This window comes from Chiroxiphia lanceolata, chromosome Z, assembly GCF_009829145.1.
Source record: "Chiroxiphia lanceolata isolate bChiLan1 chromosome Z, bChiLan1.pri, whole genome shotgun sequence".
NCBI lineage: Eukaryota > Metazoa > Chordata > Aves > Passeriformes > Pipridae > Chiroxiphia > Chiroxiphia lanceolata.
The window spans coordinates 68,576,010-68,588,420 of record NC_045671.1 but is presented as its reverse complement, the minus strand read 5'-3'; the positions used below and the strand labels follow the sequence as shown (position 1 = coordinate 68,588,420).

The following is a 12,411-nucleotide window of genomic DNA, read 5'->3' as shown; positions in this document are numbered from 1 at the left end:
GCTCATGGGTGTGACTCTTGAGCAGGGTCCTGTGCAGGGCTCGGTGATCGCTATGGGTCCCTTCCAAGTCGGCATATTCTGTGATTCCTAGGGCGAAACGCCGCGGGCAGCAGGGCGGGAGGGCGAGCTGCTCTCTCCGCGGCCACCGGCAGCGAGAACGGGAACGGGAGCGGGAGCGCTCTCGGGCTCGGGAGCGCGCGCGCGCGCGCGGGTTCGGGAACGGGTTCGGGCACGGGCGCGCGCTCGGGCGCGTTCCCGCCGCGGGGCGGGGCCGGCGCGGGGCGGGCGGCGCCCGGAGCGCGTAAATGACGCAGCGGCCCCGGAAGCGGCCGGGAGCGGAGCGAAGGGCGGCCGCGCAGACGGTCCGGCGGGCGCAGGGGTCCCGCTGCCGCTGCCCGTAGCTCGGCGGAGCTGCTCCGCCGGCCACCGCCGCCCCCACCCCCCCGTACCATCCCGTTCCTGCGCGCCCGGCCGCCGCCGGGCAGTGCCTACCGGGGACCATGTCGCTGCTCCAGTCCGCCCTGGACTTCCTGGCGGGCCCTGGCTCCTTGGGGGCCGCCAGCCGCGACCAGAACGATTTCGTGGGGCAGACGGTGGAGATGGGCGAGATGAAGCTGCGCATCAAGCGGGTCATCGCGGAGGGTGAGAGCGGGCGGCGGCCGCGCCGGGCCGTGCGGGGCGGACTCCGGCGCTGCGGGGCCGGGACGGGCTTCGCGGCGGGCCTCCCGCTCCCCTTTCCCCCTTCTCCCCTTCCTGCACAGGGAGGGTTCCTCCTGGGCAGGCCGCGCCCTGGTGGGGACGGGCGGGCGGCGGCCGGGACGGAGCGTTCCGGTCCATGGGAAGGGCCGGTTCCCTCCGGGGGTCCCGGGTGCGCCCGGCGCCTACCACTGCCACGGGGGTGCTTCCCGAGGCCCGGCTGTGTGAGCCGTGCTTGGTGTTATTGTCCCGCTTCAGGACACGGAAGCCACGGAGGACTGGTGTGTTGTGTGGCCGCTTCTCCGCTTGCTTTGTGGTTTTAAGTGCTTTCACCGCGTAACAGAACTCAGAGGAGTTTATAATCTACCAAGGACCTCGTGGGAATGCTGGGTTGCATGTGTGGTTTTTTTTTTGTTTGATTTTAAATTTTTTTTTATTTTTTTTTTTAATGACAACGTATAAATAGTATGCCAAAGGTGCAAGTTTGCCTGTGTTGCTTCGGGTTGTTCGGAAGACTTTGAAATGCAGGAAAACATGTTTGCTTTAAACACTCGTGTCAGGAGGCTGATCGCACTGTGCACATAGACTTTGCTAGAGTAAGGGAATTGAATGCCTGGGCAGTTTTCAGTTTTGTTGAATTTTTGGGTAGGTATCCTGGCACACCACTTGCCACTCTGTTTTAGAATGGGTGCTGTGTTTGGTGTGTGCAAATTACTTAGATAATAGCAGAAATTTGGATCTTCTTGTGCTTATGATCAGAGAAATTACTTTATTTCCTCAAGCAGAAGAGCCACCAAAAGCTAGTCTCAAAAGACTAAAATGTGAACTTGTCTATCCTAATGCAGTTAAATATTTTGTTAATTTTGTACAGGTAGTTGGTGTTATTTAGGTTAAATACTGCAGAGCTCTATTCAGAGCTCCTTTTAATTATTGGGGTTACTTTCTGTAGTTTCTTCTTGGAATTGTCTGGTATTTGAGTAGTTTTTTGTTGAGACCTTGGTGATCTGCGTGGAAGAAAAATTTGATTCTTTAAGATTAGCTACCTCAAACTACTTACAAGCTACTTACAGAAACTTAGTGGTGTAAAACAACAGGAAACTGGTCTTCACCATTGCTTTAATTTGTCATTTTAATGCTTAAGCACTTCTGGCACATGAGCTTAGACAGAACCTGGCAATTTCTTACGCAGTAAGTTGTATTTAAAACAGTACTAAATGTCAAGTCCTATTTGGTCATCAGCCTTTACCTACGGCTTCTTTATGGTCAGAGTTGTGAGTGCAATGCAGGCACTCGGTATGGTGTGAACACTAAAAGAACTATCTGTGCTGCTGATTTGTAACATTATTGCAGGTGGTGACCACAGCAGTTTCCAAAGGACAAAGGAAAGTTAGGACAGGAAGCTACTTTTGAGGCGTATCTGCTGTTTAGTTCTTGGTTCTGAAGCAAGTATTTGAATATTTACTTTGACAGCAGCCTGCTGTTTCCCAGGATCTGGCACAGGCATTGTAAAATGTCAGGGGAAAGATGCCAGGGCAGATGACTTAAAGCAAATGGGGACTTGCTTTAACTTTGGTGTTCTTTACAATTTGTCTGTAACCGCTACTTTGTGTTCTGTGTTTGTCGCAGTATTATGGTTTTATTTTTTATTGTTTTCTTTCTGTGTTGTGCCAACTGAAGTTGGGCTTACCGCTTGCTTTTGCTAGCCAACAAAGCTGGTGTAAAAGAGCCCCTAGGGTCTATTGAGTAATAACATAAAATAGATATAAAATATAGAAGTCCCAGCCTCTCCTGCTGTCTTCAGACTTGAATTTGTCTGTAGCATACAGGTTATTTTGTTGCTGAAATTGCATTTATCTTTCAGCTCTGAACCTGTGTCTGACACTTTCTGATACCTGTGTCCATAACTGTGGCTTATAAGTATTCCCTTCCATGCTTACAAATACAGAATCTGTTTGTCTTCTAGATGACTCCTTTCATGCCGAATTCCCTACTGGAAAGTCAAATGCTGCTTTCTGAATTTAGATTTCTCATCCACGGTGAACTGCGTGACATCTGCCAGTACAGAGAGGCGGCCCCTTCTGTAGGATCATAGGTTCTGCTTTGTTTGTAGCTGGTGTGAGCAGGGCCTGTGGCTTAGTGTGGCACAGTATCCCATGGCAGCACAGGTTCAGTTGTTCCTGTGCCCCGCAGCTCCCTCCAGCCCTGTGGTGTGCTGGCCATCGGTGTTGATGCAGGTTTGGCTGTGCCGTAAGCTGAGACTCGCTGCACAGTTCGTTTGGATGTGTTTCTCTGTTCATTTTGTAGAGGTGCCATGCTAGGAGTAGGACTGGGCTAGCTGTAAACGTGATGTCCTGCTGCAGGAGGCTGAGAGCAACCCAGGGGGGCGAGCTGGTGATGATCTCTAGCCCTGATACTACCTCTGAATGCAAGGGCAGACTAAGTGTGTCACAGGCTGGACTGAGCACTCCTAAAATATGGTATCCTGTTTTTTTTTCTGCTTGAGCATTTCAGTAGCTCACTGCAGGTAAGAGATTTTAGAGGAAATGGATTGGGGTCTTTATGTATAATCCATACTTACCCTTTGTATGATGGTGGCTTCAGGGTATCGTGGCTCTTTTGGGTCCTCCAGTTAAACACACAGACCCCCCCACAATTTTCCTTCAGTAAAATAGTCACAGGTTGCATATCTAATTAGTAGATATTAGTAAATGTAGCTATCTCACATTTTATGAGAGAGGGCACTCTCTTGTATGGCCATAAGTCACTGGTCAAGTCTAAGTAGTCTGTACCTGTCTCATTCACAACACGGGTGTCTGCTCTCACCAGGATGTTTGTGTACATGTAGTCCAGCTATATGTGAGCTCTCCAAATGCTTACTAACATGTTTAGGTTTTTTAGAGTTAGGTGAGAGGGGCTTAAACTGTCACCTGTCAGATCCCTTACTATTCATGTGAACAGTGTGTGCATTTTATGCTGACTTTTTGTGTCTTCAGTGAACACTCTTACCCTTTCAAGAATGTTGGGATTCACACATCAATCTGTACCAAATGGTTGAAGGACTGAGGTTTTCCATACTGATTCAATGATCAATGTAGCCTGCTTGTAGTTTGGCTTTTGGGGGAGAGTGGGGAAAGCAATTGACCACAGCATGCTGAAAAGTAGTTTTCAGAAATTTCCTGTTTCTTGCTCCTAAAAGCTGCTGTATTTGCACAACCAACCTTTCAAATTTGTTTTTTAATACTAGACAGTGCAGGTGTTTTTTGTTTTGCCTATGTTGGACAAAACATCTCATCTGATAGACCATATGCCTATTTACATGCTAATAGAGGCACTAAAAGATGATGGATAAGTAAATATGGGAAATTTCTTGATCTCTGCCTACACTGTAGAAGGAATAGGACTGTCATTGGGCTGTCAGAGTATTCATTGAGAGACTGCCAATGCCAAAGATGGTGGGGAAATTACAGAAACTCATTCTCTAATTCTATCTAGTAATGATACTCCAATGAGAGTGTAAACTGATATGAGAGTGGCATATCCTGTGATATGCACTGCCAAGTTTCAAAACTACAAGGAAAATTGAGTTTTTTTGATAATTGTAAATTGCGTAGTTGTGGTAGCTTTGGTAGTTAGCTAATTGTTTGCTGTGTGCTGAACAAATGCTCAATAAAAACTTTGCTGTCTTTAGAGCACAAATGAAGTGATTTGATAACTAAGATATTAGTAAAACTGTTCACGTGTTTAAAAATTATGCAGACTTTAACTACAATCATATTATTCCTTGTATGTTTCCATTGAACTCTTTGTTTTGTAAAAGCAAGTAGCTGTTGTATTATTGGGGTAGCAGAAACGCTTATAGCGGGTCATAAATTATTTAATATCTCCTGTTGACAAAGTCTTTGATTTTATATGTGTTGGGCAGTGGTGTTTTGGTTCAACTTAAAAATAATTATATGAAACAACTTGGGTCTTGTCGGTGATGACATGGGATGAGCAACACTGCCTTTCAGAGCTTAAAGAGAGCTGCCTGCTCCCATGTATGCTAGTTGCAACTTGTTTGAAATTTATTTGTATTACTTCTTTGGCCTGACAAATATGCAGCAAAAGCTAAGTGGTGAAATTAGCGTTTCAGTGTGTTGTGAGGTTCTCCTGCAGAGGAATCGAGGAGTTAATGTCCTCAAGTGAACAGTAAAAGAAAGAGGGAGTTTTCATTGATGTTTGTGAAGTGCTTGCCAACTCTTCAAATATCAGTTTTATCTCATGAAACACATTGACCTTTTCATGCTGGTGTATGTATGGAAAGGCTGGGAGAAGTTCTGGAAAATGGCTTTGCAGACGGTACAGAGGTACCAGACAAAGCAGTGGAACTCCTGTTTTGTTTCAGCATCATTTTACTTTAAACTCTGGATAAATTACAAGTTCATTATATGCTCAGAATACATTTAGTCTCGTTTTTATTTAGACATAGTGGTATTTCCTTCTCACTACACTGTTCCTTAGTTTAGAAAAAACTTTAAGAATAGACATGTATTTTTCTTACTCCTATCTGTTGAGCCTACGACTGTGACCTTCAGTATGTGCACTATCAACTTGTCAAGGCTTTTTAATGTGGGTTAATATTAATACTAGTAATTTATTCTTTTTTAATAGAACATTTTCCTCTCAATACAACAGTATTTTGCAAATAAACCAAAGTGAATCTTCCTTGTGACGTGTCACTTTGTCCAGTTGTGCTGCCATTACAAGGAAGTTCCATATGGTTAGAGTAGATTCTCTGTATGCTGGAAAAAGCCAATGAAAGTCTAGATCAAGTTACATGGAAGGAAATTGCATGAAATCTCACTTTTTCAATATATCTAGGTTAAAATAATACTTCTGGTTCCTCCTTGTCTAACTGTCCATGTACACTTCACAACTTTCCAATGCTTTTTGTTGCTTGTGTTGCATGTGAGGCTGAACAACTGAGGAAAAAAAATTGGGTGTTTGGCTGTGAAAAACAGGGAACAAGTAAGTTCTGTAGCACACTGTTTTTCATGTGTAATGATTTCTTGTGCTTCCTTTGAGCAACAAATGTTGACAAAAGAGCACACAAGAAGAGAAACATGATGACAAAAAAATGCATTATTCAAATTCTTTGATCTGAGTCTAAAACTTTTTCATCATAGTGAATCATTCCTTAGTCAGAAAAGTAGCAATAGGCTGCAGACTTTATTTGATTTTGAGGGGGTTTTTTTTGAGTTTAAAAAAGATGTCATGAATTGAAGCCAGGTGACTTATTATAAGCTGCTTTCTGACAAGGTGAAACTTGTGTCTGTCATTAAAGTAACAACAACAACAACAAAAAAGCTGCTTTAGACTTCAAGGCTTCCTCAGTATTTTGAGGGTGAACAGCCAGTATTGCAGTTTACAAAGCTTATAGGAACAATTTTATGGTCTCTGCAAGTACTGGATTCCCAGGATAGTGGTAAGGTAATTGATTTTTGGGTGGATTTAATTTGTAAATTCTGGTAGCAGAGGCGCAATGAATGCTTGATGGTCAAGTTTCTGTGAACATTGTTTTATTTGCTGACAGATGGAGAAAAAAAGATGATGATTTCTAAAGAACAGCTAAAGCACCTGACCTAGCAGCTTTCCAGTTACTGTAGATGTAGAGGATTCCATTCCCTTTACTGTAGATATAGAGGATGTTTTCAACATGAAGCAGAACAGTGGTATTTTTTAAAGCCAGTGTTTCTTGGCTACAGCATTTCCTGCCTGCAGAGGAGCTCTGAAAGTTTCAGGATATTCTTGAAACCTTTCTACTTCTCAAAGTTGTGGGAAAATGTCCTGATTGTTTAATTAGGGCCATCCTTCATTTTTTGGGGCAGTTTCATCTTGTTATTAGGACTTTGCAATTGACTCGAACACATTACTGGACTTCAAAAAACATGCTTCCGAACCAATGCTTTGCAACAATAGCAGAATCTTTTCTGTCTTGATTAAGGATGCTTCTTGTATTCTGATAGAAAAGCGTTCAGCTAAGATGCACTGTAACTTTATAGTCCAGGTTAGAGTTACGGTGTTTCAATCCTGTTATAGTTGAAACATAAGCTACTCAAAAGTGATATGGAAACAAATTTGGTCAGTATTTGGGAGAGGCCTGGACAAGTCATATGACATCGTTACAAACAGGAAACTGTTCACACCCTCTCTTTCTCAGGGCTACTTAAGTCTGTAATGAAACAGTGTATTACAGTAGCAAGCAGTTTTGTGTTGTGGTTCGTGTTCCTGTTTCGATGCTTCTCCAGCTGCCAAGTAGGAAATTGTCATTTCACTGAAATGTCTGGTCTGGAAAAAAAAATAAAAATCCATGGAGATGTGAAAAACAGGGATGGGATAAAAGAGAACAGTTTAAGATCTAATTGGATTAATAGTGAAGTTATTCAGTATTATGTGATGCCTGGTTTTAACTTGAGGGAGAAGCCAAATCTCTTGGTTAGAACAGAAAGGATGTTCTAATCTTTGTAAGAGAATTATGAAGTACTGTCAGGAACAATGCCTGTGGGCTGTGGTGGTGTAAGGATGAGTGCAGAGTGCTCACTATGAAAGCAAATGAGGTAGAGCTGGTTCCTGGTGCAAAGGACTGTCAGTGTGGGGCAGGAAGGTCGGGCTGGTAAGTTTTATGTTCTTGTGTTACCTTGTTACTCCAGGTTTGCTGCGGAGCAAGACTGCTTCCAGGACTGACTGTAGTACTCTGGCTACAGTGTTTCCATGAGTTGGCGTGGTGCTCTGTGGTGAACCTTTATGTGTGAGCTTGTGTTTACAGAAAAAGAAAGAAAACCAGTTTTCTTCTGACACAATTTGTGTGGCAGAAAATATTGATCGGAGACCATTTTTGAGTGCTTGGACTGTGTTCCGAGAATGGGGCTCAGAAATGCTTCAGCAGTGCAAAACCTGTCTCTCAGGGCAAGAGCTGGAGTGGGTGTGTACGTATATACGCACTGGCTACCTGTATGGGGAAATAATAACATGATTTTGCTGATATAGAAAGCTTCAGAAAACTGTCTTAAAAACCACCTGCAGATGTTTACATGAGTGGAAAAAAAAATGAGTGAAAACACCCCAAATGTAATTACATTCCTTATAGACCCCTAGAAGTTATACTGTTAATTTTCACTTTATCATTTACCTCACCTGTCTACTATACAGGTGTTTGTTTGTACAGCTGTATTGAAAGTGCTTCCCCCCCACCCCTTTTTTTTTTTTTTTCCCATTTTTGCAAAATATATTGGTCAGAAGGCCTGGAGTAAACTGTTATGGCAGAGGAGAAGTTCTGCCAGTAAACTTGTCTCTATTGAGGGTGTACTAAAACTGCTTTAAGAGAGCCAGCATCAAACCTGAAGTAAAACTGGATCTAAGAGTGAAGCAGTAGGACTGATTTTGCCTTTTGTGTAAGAATTGTTTTCACCAATAACAGATGGTTAAAAAAGCAAATCTAAATTAGAAGTACCTTTGCAACTTATTCTGCCTCCCTTGGTATCCCAGAAAATCCGTGAATTTAAACTTAGTATCAACTGTAGTGCTGCAGTAGTAGTGAGCCAAAGGTTACATGGAATGAGCAGTGTTGTATGGAACTGAACTGTGTTCAGGTGAAACAGTAAAATGACAGAATGGGAAACTACCTCTCAAAACATTACTTTCAAGTGGCATAGCTATTAAGGATGAGTTGTAGGCACTAGCAGTCGGATTCTCTGTACTACAACCACAGTGAAGTAGCAATTAACAATGCACGATACCACTGATTTTTCTCTGGAATTCTGCAAAGTTTAGCATTTCAATACTTGAATTTAAGGTATAATCAGTAAAATAAAAGAGCGTCTTTTAAGCTACTTATCTACTCTCAAGCTAGTGCTATTTCAATTAAGTTTTTCCCTTCAGCTTACTATTCTAATATGTCTGTATAAACTGTGGGATCCTACTGTGTAACTCTTGCTAGGAGCTCAGGTAACATGTACTACCATTGAAATGGCCTTAAAGAAGACTCTCTTCATTACTTTGCCTTTTCTTACCTATTAAAGTGTAGTAATTGCTAAAACACAAGTTGGGTCTTGCCAGGTTTAAATTTGATCTCAGCAAAATCTTAGTTTGGACATTTTGTATGCCAGTTTCAGTCCAGGGAAAATCAGTTGTGCTTCACTGAAAGTTAATTATCTGCGCTTTAGCCTAGACAGAGCATGTATTAACTTCTGTTGATAACAAGAATTTGTAACTTTCACAAGTTACTTGCTTCACTGCTAGTGTTGCACAAAGTGGTGCAATGTTCACTTGCAGTGCTATGCCAGAATTAACATTTATGTTTTGCAGTGAGTATTGAAATTTAACTACCAGTTAAAGACCCTAATTTCTTAAATTAGAGCATGTATTTTCAAGATGCAGCTTGCAGGGTTATTAGAATAAAATAACTGAAATATTTATTAAGATGAATGTAAAGACTTCTGTAGGCCCAGCAGTACTTTGACTGTGTAGAAGGTCTGTGGGATCTGTGTAGGATGAAGACACGGCGACAGTAGCTCTGTGGTGCAGTGACTGGTGTACACTGGTGTAGGGGCTTGCAACTCACTGGGGCAGCAAACTCTGAAACCTGAGGAATGCCTCTGGGTGGCTATAAGGAGCTGGCTGGGGAGACCAGTCAAAACCCAAGGTTTCCCAGCACCTGCCTTCAGTGGAAGGATGACTCACAGATTCTCTTCCTTGTTTCACCAGCTCTATTAAATCTATAAAGAGTAGCCAAACTGATCAGAGCTCTCCAGAGCCATGTTTTTCTTGCATATGTTCTCATTCAGAGAGGAGCAGAGTGTCTTCATGCTGGTTACTGTGAACTTCATTCTGTTTCCAGCCCCTGTCCCATCCATGCCCAAAATGCTGGTTGGAATTGCTGATCAGAACATTGGGACTAGAGGCTTTCAAAAAGTTAGGGGAAATTCCTAATGTGGGAAGTGCCAAACCTGATGCTGCAGAATGAATCATGGTAAATGGATAAATCTGGGTAATGTATGGCACTGCTGAACTGCAGCCACAAAAGCAAAGACATTATCCAGGAACCTGTCATTTATTTGTTTCACGCTGTGGATGCTAGTAGCAAATTAAGAAGATGTATGGGCAGAACCATTCAGGAGTCCTGGAGAACACTGTGATGCTCAATGGCCATGTAAAATTTTTGTGATTACTTCTTGAAAAGACTCGAATTTGATTAAATTGCACAAAACAAATACTGTGTTCACTTCAGCCTCATGTTAATATTTCTCATTTATAGAGAAGGTATTGGGTACTGATGTGACTGTACTGATTTGGATTCTGCATCTTTTTGAAAAAGTGCCATGTCAGCTTATTTCTTCTCTGCGATGGTTCATTATTTAGTTGTCCTATTCTCTCCCTTTTTGACTGGTAAAATTCTGTAGTTCTGGCATCTTCTGTGTTTATTCTCCAAATTGTTCCTAGAGAGAGAACACTGCTTTGTAATTGAATGAAAATAGATTTTGTACTAGAGGAGTAGGAAGGCAAATGAAGTTTTTCGCTTTGGCTTTTACTCTATTAAAGATACTCTACCATAGACAGCATACACCACACTGTTGGTGTAGCCACAAGGATGATGTTCCCAGAAGAAATGCAAATGGTACAGTGGGGTCTTAAAAATAGATTAGAATTTTATAAATATGTTCTTTAGATAGTTAGGTTAACATGGGTGGCCAATGAGGAAACTTAGCAGACCTGTAACTCCTTCTGAGTCTTTTACTCTGCAGAAGTTTGCACTTGAGTCTTTTACTCTGCAGAAGTTTGCACTTGAGTCTTTTACTCTGCAGAAGTTTGCACTTGAGTCTTTTACTCTGCAGAAGTTTGCACTTGAGTCTTTTACTCTGCAGAAGTTTGCACAGAGTTCTTGATCAAAGTGGAGGCGTTTGAGAAAATAGATGCTTTGACAAAAGGAGTTGGAAGGAAAATAATGTTGTATAGAATAACAAATTGCAATTTAGTAACAATATCACCCTCACTGGAAATGTGTGCTTCAGTGTTTCAAAACGCTTTCTGTTTTTAACATGAAGCCTGAAGCATGGCAATTATCTTAAAAGTAGGAGTTGTATGTTTAAATTTTATCTCCCTTGGTTATTGCTGGGGTTTTTTTGTAGGAAGCCTAACAGTATAATACCAAGAAGTTTAATTGAAGTCATCGGGTAATACTGGCTGTACTTGGTTTTACAAGGACCTTTGAAAAAAAAAATTACTTCCTAGGAAATCTGCATATGCAGACTTTAAAAAATGCAGGAAGCTAGCAAAGACAATGTGCTGTTAGCATATGTAAGAGAAAGAAATGAAATATTTTGAATCTTGGATGTAGGTAACCAGCACTCCTGGCAAGCCACTGAAAATATGTGTGCTTGTTACATTTGGAAAAGTATATACATTCATGTATTAATTCTGTTAGTCTAAAAGGAATGATGTACCTGAATACTGAAATTAAAACTGACTTAATGTACCTTCTTCTTGTAGGGGGTTTTGCTTTTGTCTATGAAGCTCAAGATCTTGGAAGTGGCAAAGATTATGCTTTAAAGGTAATATTAATTTCCTTCACTGCAGATTTATAAGGTATATGTTTTAGCTTGATGCTCTAGCATGGCAGCTATTCCTTATGTATGCCACTGAACAAGTAATTTTGAAAAATCCAGAATAATTGTGATGTTTGTAGCACACTATTTAGAAGGGTCATTTCTCTTAGGAGGCTGCATTTTATACTTAGATGGCAAAACGTGGGAATTCATCTGTTAGGTGCCACTTCATTTGGTCCAGAAATTCATGACCTCGTCCCAGACATTTTATTGCATGGGTAAAAAGAATATTTCCTAGTTACCTGGAGTGGAGTACAGGAATATTTTTCTCTCCTCAGAAGCAGATTTAGCCTACCTTTGTACATTCAGAGTAAGTCTTCTGAGTGTTAAAAATAGTGCTCCACACTTTGAGTCATTGATTAAACATTCAGCCTAGTACTTTTAAGAGACTCTTCTCTGGATTCTTGTTTTCTAAATGCTTATAATAAACAGCTGTAAACAACTGAAATACTGAAGTATTTTGGGAAGGAGAATAAAGTGAAGTCATTTACTTAATCATGTTTTGCTGAAAAGTAAATCATGCCAGTTACGTTCACCACAAAAAAAGCTTAATTTTTGAAGGAGGGGTATTTTGTGGCTGTAGAGAGAGAGTGAAAAGGGTGGTAATATGAGGTGTTGGAGAGGTAAGATGGCATTATACCATCGGTAATTACTTGTCTGTTTTTTTCTTTTCATACTACATCCTACAATAGCAAAACATGTGACCAAACCCGTATATTATATGTGTTCAAAATGTCTTCCAAAAGTAACCCCCTTAAAAAATAACAGATAAAAGGTGAACTATTACTGTACTTCCTCTGTTCTGTGAAACTTACACTTTTGTAGCATATGCTCAGGCTGATTATAGTGAAATGTTGACTCCAAATCCAAGTGATTTTGGTAAAAGTAATGCTTGACTCTGCTGCTGATTAGTCAAGAACCTTTGAAAAAGCTGGGCTACGTAATTGGAAGGAGTTTTGTATAGAGTGGGTTGAAGGTTATTACTGAACATTTCAGGCAGAAGATGAATCTTCCCTTGTTCGTCCACAATGCTGTAGCCAGGAGACTTTAGTGTTTTTTTACAATAGAGAACTGT

General features: G+C 41.5%; 1 protein-coding gene across 3 annotated transcripts in view; it reads left to right on the top strand.

Moving 5' to 3' along the window:
* Nucleotides 1–382: 382 nt before the first annotated feature.
* Nucleotides 383–12,411, top strand: part of GAK (cyclin G associated kinase) — a 73,650-nt gene continuing 61,621 nt past the window's right edge. The window contains exons 1-2 of one of the 3 annotated variants that reach the window (XM_032675195.1): nt 383–642; nt 11,221–11,282. In XM_032675195.1, coding sequence (XP_032531086.1) covers nt 501–642; nt 11,221–11,282 — 204 coding nt within the window. In that variant the 5' untranslated portion in view covers nt 383–500. Of the gene's footprint in view, nt 643–957; nt 978–11,220; nt 11,283–12,411 lie in introns of those variants that run through there. The other 2 variants (XM_032675194.1, XM_032675196.1) reach the window with 2 other exon arrangements.